Raw genomic sequence first — 13,754 nt, 5'->3', positions numbered from 1 at the left:
TTCCTTACGGTAACGTTACGGTATGGAAGACGGCAGTAGGAGGTATTTTTCTGCTGTGTACGCAGTAGGTACCTGAGGTTTCCTGGTTTCCAGGGTTCCAGGGGAAAATGCCAAGCTTCTCTCTCCCCCCCCCCCCCCCCCCCCTCCAAAACCGGCGGCAGGGGTAGGTCCGAGCTTCCAGGTTCTTGTGAAGGCCAAGAGATTTGCTGTGGCAGGGAGCTAGCGAACGTTGGTGGGCTGGCGGGTACTGCACGGGACGGAAGCTCGGACGGGTTTGATACGGGCACACGCTGCACCAAGCGGCCTACCCGTAACGAACGTTAGCTACTACGCAGTAGAGAGATTAGGGACGCTGGACCTATCTTACCGACCTAGGTCCCCACCGTTCAGGTTGAACGAATCGGCTGAGCTGGGCTGCATGAAATTGCTTGTTTGCATGTACTGTGTATCGCTCGCAACACAACACCGGCAGCAGCGGTACCAACCTCCGTCATACCGCCTAAATCTTTCCACCTAGGTTCCCCTCCTCCTCCACCACCACCGCGAAACCCTCTTGCGTCACGTCACCTCGGCTGCTGCGCGACTATCTTCCCCCCCTCCCCCGGTTCCGAATTTTGAACGCAGCCCTTCCGCTTTTTCTTCCGCCAATTCGAGCTTGCCCGTGGCGAAAGCCGCTGACGTCGTCGCCATGCTTCTAACGGTCGCCAGCCGCTCGGCGGCGCGCCACGTTGCCATGCCGAATGCGCACCGCCTCATTTCGCGCCTCGCCCTGTCCCCCGCCCCCGCGACCCGCGTTGTTCCCGCCGGCTTCCGCGCCGTCGTCGCCGCCTTCTCCCGGACCTACGCCGCCACCGCCAAGGCCGCGACCAAGAAGGCGACCGGCACCAAGAAGGCGACGGCGGCGGCGGCGTCGGCGAAGACGACGGCCAAGAAGAGCGCCGCCACCAAGAAGAAGACGGCCGCCGGCACCAAGAAGGCCGCGGCCAAGAAGGCGGCCAAGCCCAAGAAGACGGCGGCCAAGCCCAAGGCCGCGAAGAAGCCCGGCCGGAAGCCCAAGAAGCCGCTGTCGGAGCGCCAGGTGGCCCTGCTCCAGAAGAAAAAGATTGCCGAGCTCAAGAAGGTCGCCCTCCTCAAGTCGCCCGTGACCAAGCTCCCGGAGAGCACCTTCACCGTCTTCTTCACCGAGAAGAAGGACCAGTACTTCCCCAAGGACCAGAAGCCCAACGCCATCGAGGCGCTGGGCAAGGCGCGGAGCGACTTCAAGACGCTGTCCGCGGCCGAGATTGAGGTAAGAAAAGAAAAAAAAAAAAAAAAAAAAAAAAAAGTGGAATTGAGCTCTTATCGAGCTCTTGGAGCAGCTTCAGGCCAGCCTGCTAACTTTTTTTTTTTTTTTCCTCCTTTCTTCTCCAACAACAGAGGCTCGAGGCCAAGGTCAAGACGAACCGGGCCGCCAACGAGGCGGCCCACAAGAAGTGGCTCGCGAGCCTCGAGCCGCAGGAGATCTACGACGCCCAGCGCGCGCGCATGGAGCTGTCGCGCAAGGGCGTGTCGCTCAACTCCCGCAAGCTCCCGGCCCTCGACGACGACCGCATCCCCAAGCAGCCCCTCGTCGCCTGGCTCCGCTGGCTCCAGGCCAACTACGAGCAGTTCCGCGGCATCCAGCCCACCACGGAGCGGGTGCGCAAGGCGGGCGCCATCTGGCGCGAGCTCAGCCCCGAGGACCGCAAGGTATGTTTGCCCCTTCCCCCCTCCCCCCATGGGGATGATAGGGCTTCTCCTTCTCCGGTGGTGACACTCTCGGCTAACGTTTTTTTTTTTCTTTCCTTCTTCTTCCTCTCCGAACCAGCCTTTCGAGGATTCCTACCAGGAAGACCTGGCCGCCTATCTCAAGGAGATGGAGTCCCTCCGGAAACACCCCCACCGCCCTAGCCCTAGCCCGTAGACTCGCAGCACTTTCGGCACCGCCTCCCTCCAAGACCGGATGGTGCCTCTCTGTACAGTAGGAGCATGACCCGGGAAGGCCACGCGAGTCTCGCCTCTATAGGCGTTCGAACGGCCATGGGGCTTGGGTGTGTGTAACTTGTGGGCGCATCCCGCGGGCTCTCGGGTTGCTTGAGAGGGTCTCTTGCGTCAGGTTCTCAGTTCGTAGAAATATGATTTGCGTGTTGTCGATGCCAAAAAATAAAAATAAAAAAAAGGGCTCATGAACACGGCGTGCAAAGCCAACATGGTCTTGGTGGGAGGGTAAAAATGCCCCTGTCGAGGAATTGTTGTCATCTCGGACGGAGCGATGATCAGAGAAATATTTCCCAACCATCCATGTGCGCACCGTACGTCACAAGGTTCTTGCCCCGTACACAAAATCAAATGGGTATTCCAATGCCCACGCGCCGAAACTCCATGGAATGCTGCTCGCGGGATGCCACCTCCCACTACCATCCGGATGTCTGCACGATAACCTCTTGTTCAAAAACCCTTATCCAGCAAGAACATGACCTCGGAGCTCCATTCGGCCATGCCATCCCCAGCCCTATTGCCGCGTCATCTTGCCCCCCTTGGCTCCGCCATCGCCGGTGCCCGCCTTCTCCGGCATCACCACCACCACCTCCCCGCCGCCCGCCACCCATTTCGCCCCGGTAGACAGCACCCTGCGCCGGCTCGCCAGGTACAGCACCAGGTAGATGTGGCCGACGGTACACCCCCAGCCGTAGACCCTCAGGCGGTGAAACGGCTCGTCGCGGCGGCAGCTGGTCCCCCACCCTGCCGCTCCCTTGGCCAGGTAGCTGGCCAGGAAGGACCACGCCGAGCGCTTCAGCTCGGGCTCCCAGGCGCGGCAGTCCAGGAGCCAGTACCCGCGCTCGAACGGGCGCAAGGGGCGGGACTGCGACGCCGGGCGGAAGCGCCTGTCGAGGTCGAGCTCGCGGGCCAGGCGGGCGAGGAGGTCCGTAACCAGGTCCTCGGGACGCAGGTCGCGAGACGAGGCCGGGGGAGGGGGCGGGATGATCTCGAGGGCGTCGTCCAAGGGGGTGGAGGGGGGCGGGGGCGGGAGGTAGCCCTGCGAGGTCGGGGCCGTCGCCTGCTTGTGCGGCCAGGCGTCGGTGGCGCTTCGGGCGAGAGGCGCGCTGGGTTCCGGGCCGCCGCGGGAGGTGCGCTGGCGCTTGCTCGGGAGGGGTGCGGTATCGGCCCGGGGAAGCGATGGCGGTAGAGGCGGCGGCGGCTCCTCGCTGATGTCGGAGGTGATGTCGAGCCGCGTCTCTTCGATGATGGTGAAGGACGGGGTCTCTGGGGGCCGGTGGCGTTTGAAGCTCACGTCGGGCGACCGCGGGATGATGACGGCCGCGCCCGCCGCCGTGGCGTTGCCGGCGGGCTCGTCCTCTTCCGCAACGGTGACGTTCTTGTCGACCACCGTGCTGTCGTCCACGTTCCGGTCCTCGTGAGCAGGGACGCGGCCCCCACCCGATCGCCCCCGTCGCCTCGCCGCTCGTGCCTGGGGGGGAGGAGGGGGGCACGGAGAGAGGCTCGGCGAGCGGTTCGGCGAGCTGTCCACCACCGAGTTGTAATGCTCCCGGACCCGCTGCGGGGTGAAGAACTCCGGGAGGATGAAGTCGTCGTTGAGCATCGAGTCGTCCACGATGCTTGGCGGGGGCCGCCACGGTGAGCCGGATTCGGCGGCGACATGATTCTGCTCGCCGTGCATGGCGCGAGGCGACCCCAGGTTGTGGTCGACGCTCCTGAACGACAGATAGGGTGACTCCAGGCCGTGGCCGGGCTGGGTCAGCCGCTGAGACGCCGCGTGGACGACGCTGCTGGCGGTAGGGTCTTGACCCGCGCGCGATTCGGATATCTCCTCCATGGATACCCGTCTTGCCGGCATGAAGTCGCGGTACGCGGCGGCCAGGGCCCTGTACTTGACATCGTCGGCCGCCCTGGCCGGAGCCGCGACGTGAGCCAGGATCTCGACCACTACTGCCTCCATGGGAGATGGATGCGCTGGAACCCAGTGCCGATGCAGGAGTATATATATAATATACGAGGATGCGGTGCAACAGCAGCAATCATGAGTGAAAGCGATGGTTCTCAAAAGCACAATGCGTATGGGTATCCGGCATACGAGGAGGGTCCGGTGAGCAGCAGAAACGGGAGCTTAGGTAGAGCGGAGGGTCAGCCACGGAGAATTCACGAGGTGACAAGACAACGGAAAGGCGGCGTGGCCTGGTCGGTCTCCAGAGAGACCGCCAAGGATCCCGGCCGGGTGCACCTCAAGGAGCGGCCCGATGATGATGATGATGAAGACGATGACGACGGGAAAAGAAAAGAAACGGGCAGGGCAGTCAAGCCCAGGCAGCCGGGTCTGGGTTCGTAGGGGGTAATTACTTGGTAGTTACACACAGCAAGAGTCAAGAGCTGAGGTGGTGGCCGGCCCACTTCGGCCCCACGTCCATCGGGGCAGGTCCGGCACGCCCCCCAAGACGGCAACGACGGCAAAGACGGCAAAGACGGGCAAGGCAAGCCCAGCTGGTGGACGGTCTTGCCCCCTGCCTGAGGTCGGCTCAGTACGGTGGACAGGGGAGCCAAGCCTCGTTTCTGCCCCGCTATACCGCCCAAATGTTTCCAGGTTCCATCCCTCCAGGCCAGCGGCGGTTGGCTGGCTGAATCCGCAGGACGGGGGGCCACGAGAGCTGAAGGTTCCTCTCCTGGTGGCACCAGCTTGGTTTAGGCGGGTTCACGTCCCAATCCATCCAGGAGATGCCAAGACATACCCGCTATCTCTCTGTGCCTACTTAGTACACGGGTGAAAGCTGCCAACGACACCAAGTTCCATACCTACCGGCATCTTTTGTCCACCTTCCATTCTGTCCCATCCGCCCCGTTCCTCACAAACCATACATACCTGACTTCTCGCCCGCCGCTTGAGGTGGCCGCCCTGACCCCTTTCCAGCTTCGACCGAGACAACAATAGAAAAAAAAAAAAAAAAAACAAACCAACCATCATGGGCTCCGAAGCAAAGCCGGCCCTCGGCTCCGTTCTCGTCATCGGCGGCTGCGGGTTCCTGGGCCACCACGTCGTGCGCCTGCTCCTCCGCGACTACACGTGCTCCGTCTCCGTCGTCGACCTCCGCTGCACCCGCAACCGCCGGCCCGACTCGGACGGCGTCGCCTACTTCGAGGCCGACATCACCGACGCCGACCGCCTCGAGGCCATCTTCTCCCAGGTCAAGCCCGACGTCGTGATCCACACCGCGTCCCCGCCCGCCCAGGGCAACGACAAGGTCTCGCACGCCCTCTTCAAAAGGGTCAACGTCGACGGCACCGCCGCCGTCATCCGCGCCTGCCAAGCCACGGGCGTCAAGGGCCTCGTCTACACGAGCTCCGCCAGCGTCGTCAGCGACAACGTCTCGGACCTCATCAACGCCGACGAGCGCTGGCCCACCGTCCGCGGCAAGGACCAGACCGAGTACTACTCCGAGACCAAGGCCGCCGCCGAGGAGCTCGTCCTCGCCGCCAACCGCGCCCCGGACGCCCCCAAGCTCCTCACCTGCGCCATCCGCCCCTCGGGCATCATGGGCGAGGGCGACACCATGGTCCTCTACCACCTCATCAACGTCTACCGCCAGGGGCGCGACAACGTCCAGGTCGGCAGCAACGACAACCTCTTCGACTTCACCTACGTCGAAAACGTCGCCCACGGCCACCTCCTGGCCGCCCGCGCCCTCCTCCTGACCGCCGCCGCCGCCACCCTCCCGCTCGACCACGAGCGCGTCGACGGCGAGGCCTTCTTCATCACCAACGACAGCCCCGTCTACTTTTGGGACTTTGCCCGCGCCGTCTGGGCCGCCGCCGGCTCCCCGCGCGGCACCGACCACGTGCGCGTGCTCCCCCGCGGCCTCGGCATGGTCCTCGGCTTCCTCAGCGAGTGCTTCTTCTGGGCCATCGGCAAGCCCCCGACCTTCAACCGCCAGCGCATCATCTACAGCTGCATGACCCGCTACTACGACATCTCCAAGGCCAAGAAGCGCCTCGGGTACAAGCCCTTGGTGCCTCTCGACGAGGGCGTGCGCCGGGCCGTCCGGTGGACGCTGGAGCAGGAGAAGGCCAACAACGACAGCAAGGCTCAGTGAAAAAAACAAACACAAAGGGGGGGGGATGGGAGAGAGAAACTGGACGAAATGATAATGCCGGCGTCTTGGGTTAGACGGGTGTCATTGGAAATGTCACACCAACGTGTTGGATACCTCGGGTTGTGTGTGGCGGGGAACCTACGAGCTCGGATTTTATGCGTACCTTACCTAATATACGATACATACATACACGTACCTACCTACCTACATACATAGGTACCTACGCCTAGGTACCTAGTAATGCCAACCCTTTTATTTTTCCTCGTCTCACCGGATCGGAGGACCATTTATCATGGGACGGTTTGTTTTGTTGTTTGACTAGCACGAGGTACGCAAAACACCAATGTCTTCCAAGCCGCAAGCAAACCCAAGAATTGTCCGTTTTCCAATGGTTCTTGCCTGTTGGCTGCTGGGTTGGGCAAACAGCAAACTTTGATTCGAGTCTCTTCGGGTGGGTGTATGAGAGCGGTTGTCTTTCAGTTGCTCTGCCCAAAGTTCTGTTTCCGTACAACACAACGAACCCTCCCTTTTTTTTTTTCTTTTTTCTTTTTCTTTTTTTTTTTTTGGTTGTCAGGTCAAACTAGAAGGAGGACCCCTACCCATCTCGATGGGCAATTCGGTTGTAACTATTGGTATTCTTGCTGCCTCTCTCTCTTTTTTGTCCTCAACCCCGAAGACGACAAGATCACGGGCGCCCCTGTTTCTTTCCCTTTCTCTGGCCCTTGTTTTTTTTTTTTTTTTTTTTTTTCTTCTGCTTTTTCAACTTCACCTTCGCCTTCGCCATTGCCAGCCACGCCGCAAAAACCATCTGACCTCCTCCTACCATGACACCAGCCATGCCACAAAGAACATTACAAAGTTGAAAAAAATAAAGAAATAAACGGGTTCAAAGTCCCCTTCTCATTTCCAAACGTTCCACCGACAAGGATCGATGTCGATGATCCCACGTAAAAGGGAGGGAAGAGGAAAAGAAAACAACAACAACAACAAAAAAAAAAAAAAAAAAAACTCAAAGACGGAACACGAAGCAAAGGCCAGGAAGAATATCGGTATCCCATTCCATGAAACGAAGAAAAAGAAAAGGAGGGGGGGGGGGGGGGGGGGAGGGTTATAAAAGCTCCCCTTCCCCAACCCTTCGCAAACCCCCTCCTCCTCCTCCCTTCTTCCCCCATCCTTAACAACCGGATGGATGAATGAATGAGTGAATGAATGAATGGATGGACGGATGGATGGATCGATGGATGGATGGATGGAAACAACATCACGGCCTGCTCGCTCTAATATCCCTTTCTCTTGTGGGGAGAACAGCCACAACAACAACAGCAACAATAATAATAATAGTAATAAAATAAATGTCAACCCTCAAGAAACTGACCCCCGTCAATTGTCAAACACCACCCCTTTCTCCCTCTTAAACCGTGCCTGTAGTTAACCCGCTATTCTGCCTCCCCCATCCCGAGTTTCTCCACTCCCTTTGCTGCTGCTGCTGCTGTTGCTGCTGCTGCCCTCCTGGCCCTCCTGGCCCTCCTCCTCCTCCTGGTCCTCCTCCTCCTCTTCCACCGCCACCATCAGGCGGTGGCGGCCCGCCTTGATCCGCAAACTGCCCTCCATAAGGTGAGGATTGTGATGGCTGCTGCTGCTGCTGCTGCTGCTGTTGTTGTTGCTGCTGCTGCGGCTGCGGTCCCTCATACCCCCGCATGCCGGGCGGCGAGCCCACCACCACCATCCCTCCTTGCGTCGCCGTCGACGTCGCCATCGCCGACGGGTTCTGCGCAAACGACGGTATCGTCGGCTCCTGCTGCAGCTGCCCCTGCTGCCCGTGGCCGTGCCACGTGGTCGGGTCCGTCTCGACGCGCCGCGGCGGGGGACGCGACGGGTTCTCGCCGTGCGTCACCTGCGCGTACTGCTGCGCCGAGCTGTGGTTGAACCCCCCGCCGCCGCCGCCGCCCAGAGCGGCGCGGTCCGAGAACTTTTTGAGAATGTCCTTGGTGGTGAGGTCGCCGTTGGGGTTGAAGAGCTGCGGGTCCGAGAGCATGTCGACGAGGTCGTCCGGGACCTGGTGGTTGGGCAGAGCGACAAGGTTAGAAAGATGACGTTGGTTTTTTTCTCTCTCTTTCTCTTCTTTTGGGAGGGGTCGAGGGGCCGAAGGGGGGGGCAAGGGAAACAAAAAAAAAAAAAATAAAACACGTACCAAGCACATCTCTTCAATGTTGGAGATCAACACCTCGACCGCCTCGATGGCGTACATGGGATCGCTGTCCAAGCTCGACTGCTTGTTCCTGTCAAACAGCACGTTGGGCGCGATCACGGTCGCCAGGTTCTTGATGTCCATCTTGCTCCCCGACTCGTCGTCGACCTGGTGGAAGGAGCCGACCCATTTGAGGAAGCAAAACAAAATCTCGAGGCAGTCCCGGTTGGGCTTGGGCAGCAGGCAGCACGTCAGGTGCAGGCACCTCCGGACCTTGTGCTCGTCCTGCAGCTTGGCCGCCGCCAGCCACAGGCGGTACAGCTTGTGCGTCATGAGCGGGTCGGGCAGCTCGCGCAGGTAGCGCTTCAGCAGCGCGGCGGCCTGGACGACGTTGGTGGAGCTGAAGTCGACCTCTTCCTCCTTGTCGAGCTTCTCCACCACCTCGCCGAGCTTCTTGATGTTGCCGTTTTTGCGGAACACGCCCTCGACCGAGAGGTCCATCTGCTTCATGGCCGAGATGATGTCGTCGACGACGGCGGGGATGCGCAGCGTGCCGGGGCCGACGCCGTCGGTCGACTCGGCGCCGTCGCGCTCGATGATGACCTCGAGGGGCACGCCGAAGACGCCCTTCTTCTTGACGTTCTTGCGGCCGTCGTTCTTGAAGGCCTTGCCAATGTTCTTCCAAAAGGTGGCGGGCTTCTTGCTCTCGATGAAGCCGAGCAGCTCCTCGAGCGTGAACTCGGACTCGACCATGGGGTGCATCGTCAGCACGGCCAGGTGCCGGACGATGAAGTACTCGAGGCCCGAGAGCTCCGAAAAGTAGCGCCGCGTGCGCGGCGGGCCGGCGCCGAGGGGGCCGCGGGGCCCCACGGGGGTCTTGCCGTCCGAGAGGCTGCGCTGGTGGCCGTTGCTGCCGCCCGCCGGCGTCCCCGGGCCGTACCGCAGATCCGGGGCGGCGGCTCCCTGGTAGGAATCCTGCCGCGGCGGGTGCTGCTGCTGGTAGGAGCGCTGCTCCCGGGCCTGGCCGGCCGCGACGATGCGGGGTATGTCGTCCAGCGTGAGCGCGTCTTGGTTGGGCAGCATCATGTCGCCCTCGTCGGCGGGGCCGCGCTCCTCGACGATGTGCAGGCCGCGGCTGGCGGCTCCGTCGCCCTGGCCGCCGCCCGAAGACCCCGGCCGGGCGCTGCTGCTCTCGGGGCCGTCCAGGATCCGCGACGTCCGGGCCTTGCGGAAGCTCGACGACAGGTGCTTGTCCAGCCGGGTGCTCTTGAGCCTCCTCACGTCGTTGAGAGCGCTCTCGTAGGACGACTCGCGGTGATGCTTCGGATGCGGGTCTCCTTGCTGCGCGGACCGGCCGTCGGCGCCGGAGCCTCCTCCGTTGGGGTCGTCCGGGTACGGCGAGATCATGCCGTTGGTGCGCAGGATCTCGAGCAGCCGGGCGAGGGCGACCTGGAGCAGGAAGACGTACTGCTGCAGCTTGGTGACGCGCGCAAACGGCGACGGGGTCGAGGGCCCGTTGGGATCGCAGCCGACGCAGAGGATCTGGGCCTCGTACGGGCTGAAGCGGGCGTCTTGCAGGTTGCGTCCCAGCTCCTTGCCGCACCGCGTGCACCCCGTGCACGAGAGGTGCCACCTCTTGTCCTCGGCCTTGGTGCACTCATCCTCGATCGGCTTCCGGCACAGGGCGCACTGGTCCGAGTCGTGGGCCGACAGCCGGGACATGCCCGAGGTCAGCTGCAGGGTGGTGGTGGAAGTGTCGTCGGCCTTGAGGTTCTCGAGATCGCCGAGGTCGTCGAGGAAGCGGAAGAGCGCCTCCTCGTTGTTGCGCTCCTTTTCTATGCGGAGCGCGCCTTGGAGGCAGATGCGGATGAGGAGCTTGAGGTAGTGGGCGAGCCCGGTCACGAGGGTCAGCAGGTCCTGGGTGACGCCGGGCTTACGGGTCGCTTTGTCCTGGGTCTTGGACAGCAACGAGAAGAAGGCGACGATCTTTTTGCAGAGGAGCTTGGCCTCGCGTCCGTAGGAGAGGGCTGCGTACGAAACGAAACAACGACAAAACAAACGGTCAGCTTGGGGAAAAAAAAAAAAAGGCAGGGAAGGAGGAGGAAAAGAGGGTGAGGGTCGACGCCGACGTACCGTTCATGTCGAGCTGCGCCATGGTGCCGTCCAGGCGGTCGGCGGATCGGAAGAGGATGTCGACGTGGAAGATGAACCTCTTTGCGACCATGACGCCGTCGATGTAGGCGCCGTTGCTAACGTGCAGGAGCATGTCGGAGATGCAGGCGGCCGAGGACTCCTCAAAGGTGGACAGGACGCTCCATATCCGGTAGACCTTCTCCTCCATGCGCTCCTCGTCCTCGCGGACCTGCTCGCGGCCGGCCGGGTTGTCCGGGACGGGGACGAGGGGCTCGTGGGGCGGGTTGAGGCGGACGTTCCAAAACTTGTGGATCATGTAGCACTCGGGGTGCCAGTGCTGGTTCTGGCCGTTCCTAAAGATCTCGACAAACTGCTTCAGAATGGCGGCCTGGCAGCCGCTGCACCGCTGGGCGAACCGGGTGGAGTAGTGGTAGTGGCAGTAGACGTGGCCGTCGTGTTCGTAGTAGCTGTCCTGGGCGCCGAAGACGGTCGGGCAGAGGGAGCACGTGAAGTGGTCGACGTGGTACTTGCGATCGAGCGCCGTGATGTAGGAGCCGCGCAGGGCGCCGCCGCACTGGTGGCACAGCAGGCCCAGGCGGCGGAAGTAGTCGGTCTCGCATAGCGGGTACGGGCCGCCGCCGTTCTCGTCGTCGGCGGGGAAGAACTTGGAGGCGACGATCTGGCCGCAGTCCTGTGGGGGTGGGGTGGGTTGGTCAGCCATCTCTGGTTTGGGGTGCGCGTTGGCGCGCCGCGCGCCCGGCCGGGGGAGCTACTCACGCGGCACCGGAAGCAGTCGAGATGAAACGTGCCGTCGAGGGCGCGCACGAACTGGCCCGTCAGGGTCTCTCCGCACTTGTGGCATGTCCGGACCTGGCCGCTGGCCGATCTCGCGACGCGGGGACGCGATCGGTTGCGCTCGCCGCTTCGTCGCGACTCGGTATCCGTGTTGTCACCGCCGCTTAGGTTCCCCGAGACGGGGGGCTTGCCGCTCGGGTTCCCAGGCGGGCCGTTGTGCCTCGAGGGGATGGGGGCCAGGCTTGCCGGGTCTTGGTCCAGCCGGTACGCATCATCGCTGCCCAACGGCGGCTGGTGGTTGTGACCCCAGTCGCGGCCGGAGCCGCCGCCGTAATCGTAGCCTGCCATGGTAGACTGACGGTCAATCCACCCGCTGCTATCGGATCAGAGCTACCATGGGGAGGTTTCCGGCTTGTTGGAGGGAGCGGGTGGCGGTCGAGGACGCAGGTCGAGGACGCTGGTCGAGGTGTGCGGATGTGTCTTGGGTTTCTTTTTTTTTTTCTTTTTTTTTTTTTTTCTTTTCGGGGGGGTGGTGGTGGTGGTGGTGGTGGTGATGTATGGTCGAAGATGTGGTACGAGGTCGAGGGGGAAGCGGGAGAGGGAGCGGGGAGCCAAGTCGGCGTGTCTGCTGCTGCAACCAAGCAAGCAAAGCAGCGGACGCCTGAAAGCGACGTCAGGCTGGAGCCAGCCCCGAGGTACCGTACCAAATACAGGCACGATACCAACCGTCTGGTAAGAATACTCTATGGATACCTCCCCCAAGAGGGGACGGCCTTTAAATTTGACGGAGGCGGGCTGCAAGGCGATCGGTTGGTCTGTCGGTCGGTCGGTCTGTCGGTCGGTCGCAAATCCTGCCTGAACGAGGCAATCTCAAGCTCACCGTCGGGGTGCAATACGGAGTTGACAAAGAGGCTGTGTGTGCTTTGGGGTTGTGCGTGTGTGGGCGCGACGCCTCCTCCTCCCCCCCCCCCTCTCAAGGGTGTATTAGTATGTACTTGTATGTATGTATGTATGTACCGGGAGGCTGGGGCTCGACGAGGGGAAAGCGGAAAGCTGCCCGCTGGCCCCCCCCCGTTCAGGAAAGGTGAGGCTGAAATGCCCGGTTCCAGTTCCAGAGAAGCGAGCGGTCGGCCAATCCGTCGAGCTGCGTCTTCCAGAGCCAAAGGAGCTTGGAAAAAAAAATCCCCCAGCTACGGGCCGTCCACGCGGGCTGGTTTTCCTCTCAAGTCCCGCCGGACCCTGTGCGATGGGTACGCAGTATGCAGGTCTGGGAAGGGGAAGCCTTGTGCGGGTGTATGGAAACAAAGCTAAGGTGGATGGCTGTCGTTAGGTAGTTATTCAAGTTGCGGAATGGAAACAAGCAACCGACAAGCAACGGTTTTGGGGGAGAGTGGATTCTTCGATTGGGCAGCGCCACGGATCTCCTTCCCCCCCCCCCCTTGCCAAGTATGGGCGGGGATCTGTTCTGGTACTGTAATCTCCGGGGAGGGAGTCTTCAACAAGCTAAGGTAGGTCAGGTAAGGTAAGGTAAAAGAAAAAAGGGAGGTGAGGTAAGGGACCTGAACCTTTCCCTAGCGGTATGTACTGGATGCCAGCCCCTGGCCGAACGCCCAACCACCAACCGCCCAACCTCCCAGAAACCAGGGGGGGGGGGTCCAAAGGCAGCAAGCAAGCATGGCCTAAACAGCGGAGGGCAACAAGATCAAGACAGGTGTACTCTGTACATGCACTGCACACTGCCTTACATACACCAAGTGCCTTACTATACACGAGGGACAGGGACATGTGCTTGATGCAACAAAAATAAACCGTCACTGGAACACGTCCAAGTGTGTGCAGAGGTAGTTAGCTTGTCCCGGAATTTCCAGTGGTGATTTATTTATTGATTTATTTTTCTCGTCAATTGTCTTGTGTCGGATCCGTCCCCCCTTGTCTCGCTCGCTCTGAGCAACAACCGAGACAACCTGACAGTTGGAAGAGGAGCAGGTTCCCCGCCCTACCAACTGAGACCTCCTGGCCCAGAGTTACGGCTTCTGTGGACTTGGCTGTGTACGTAACTCCTCCGTATATCTATGTAGGCATCGTGACAATGACGGTGGGGTCTCTTTGTCCGGGTATGCATCATCTCACAGAGAAACGTCGTCGTCATCTCCATTCCCCTGTACGCATGTACGCATGTACATACGTACCTACCCACGTTTCTCGTAGGATTCCTTGTTTTGCACGAGGAATGAATCGTCTCTCCTGTTGTCAAGTCTGCAGCATCTCGACGCATCCCAGGCGAAACACACACACACACACACACACCGACACACACACACACCCCCAGCCATTACTACTTTGTATATCGTGATATCATGTCTTGAGAGCAAAAACGGACAGTGCCCACCGCCGCCCTCCAAAGCGCCACAACCTTGCCATCGTGTAGTGTACCATGCAAACAACCAAAGATGACATTTCCTCTCCTTTGTTCTTCTTTCCTTTCCTTTCCTTTTCTTTCCTATCCCTCCAAGCTCTCT

The 13,754-nt window shown here is 61.0% G+C and overlaps 4 protein-coding genes across 4 annotated transcripts; 2 read left to right on the top strand and 2 right to left on the bottom strand.

Annotated features, from left to right (window-relative positions):
- Positions 1-688: 688 nt before the first annotated feature.
- VTJ83DRAFT_1996 (uncharacterized protein) lies at positions 689-1,942 on the top strand (the record flags this gene model as incomplete). The annotated part of the gene is made up of 3 exons (XM_071008216.1): positions 689-1,288; positions 1,417-1,728; positions 1,847-1,942. The coding sequence occupies 3 exons, from the start codon at positions 689-691 to the stop codon at positions 1,940-1,942; spliced, it is 1,008 nt and encodes a 335-aa protein (XP_070868536.1).
- Positions 1,943-2,530: 588 nt separating this feature from the next.
- VTJ83DRAFT_1995 (uncharacterized protein) lies at positions 2,531-3,976 on the bottom strand (the record flags this gene model as incomplete). Its single annotated transcript, XM_071008215.1, has 1 exon — positions 2,531-3,976. One exon carries the CDS (start codon positions 3,974-3,976, stop codon positions 2,531-2,533), a length of 1,446 nt encoding a protein of 481 aa, XP_070868535.1.
- Positions 3,977-4,991: 1,015 nt separating this feature from the next.
- On the top strand, positions 4,992-6,119 carry VTJ83DRAFT_1994 (uncharacterized protein; the record flags this gene model as incomplete). Its single annotated transcript, XM_071008214.1, has 1 exon — positions 4,992-6,119. One exon carries the CDS (start codon positions 4,992-4,994, stop codon positions 6,117-6,119), a length of 1,128 nt encoding a protein of 375 aa, XP_070868534.1.
- Positions 6,120-7,530: 1,411 nt separating this feature from the next.
- VTJ83DRAFT_1993 (uncharacterized protein) lies at positions 7,531-11,583 on the bottom strand (the record flags this gene model as incomplete). The annotated part of the gene is made up of 4 exons (XM_071008213.1): positions 7,531-8,175; positions 8,311-10,334; positions 10,441-11,131; positions 11,218-11,583. The coding sequence occupies 4 exons, from the start codon at positions 11,581-11,583 to the stop codon at positions 7,531-7,533; spliced, it is 3,726 nt and encodes a 1,241-aa protein (XP_070868533.1).
- Positions 11,584-13,754: the final 2,171 nt, after the last annotated feature.

Source organism: Remersonia thermophila, chromosome 2 (assembly GCF_042764415.1).
Source record: "Remersonia thermophila strain ATCC 22073 chromosome 2, whole genome shotgun sequence".
In the NCBI taxonomy this organism is placed as follows: domain Eukaryota; kingdom Fungi; phylum Ascomycota; class Sordariomycetes; order Sordariales; family Chaetomiaceae; genus Remersonia; species Remersonia thermophila.
The sequence above is the reverse complement of the archived record's forward strand: the minus strand, read 5'-3'. Positions and strand labels throughout refer to the sequence as shown.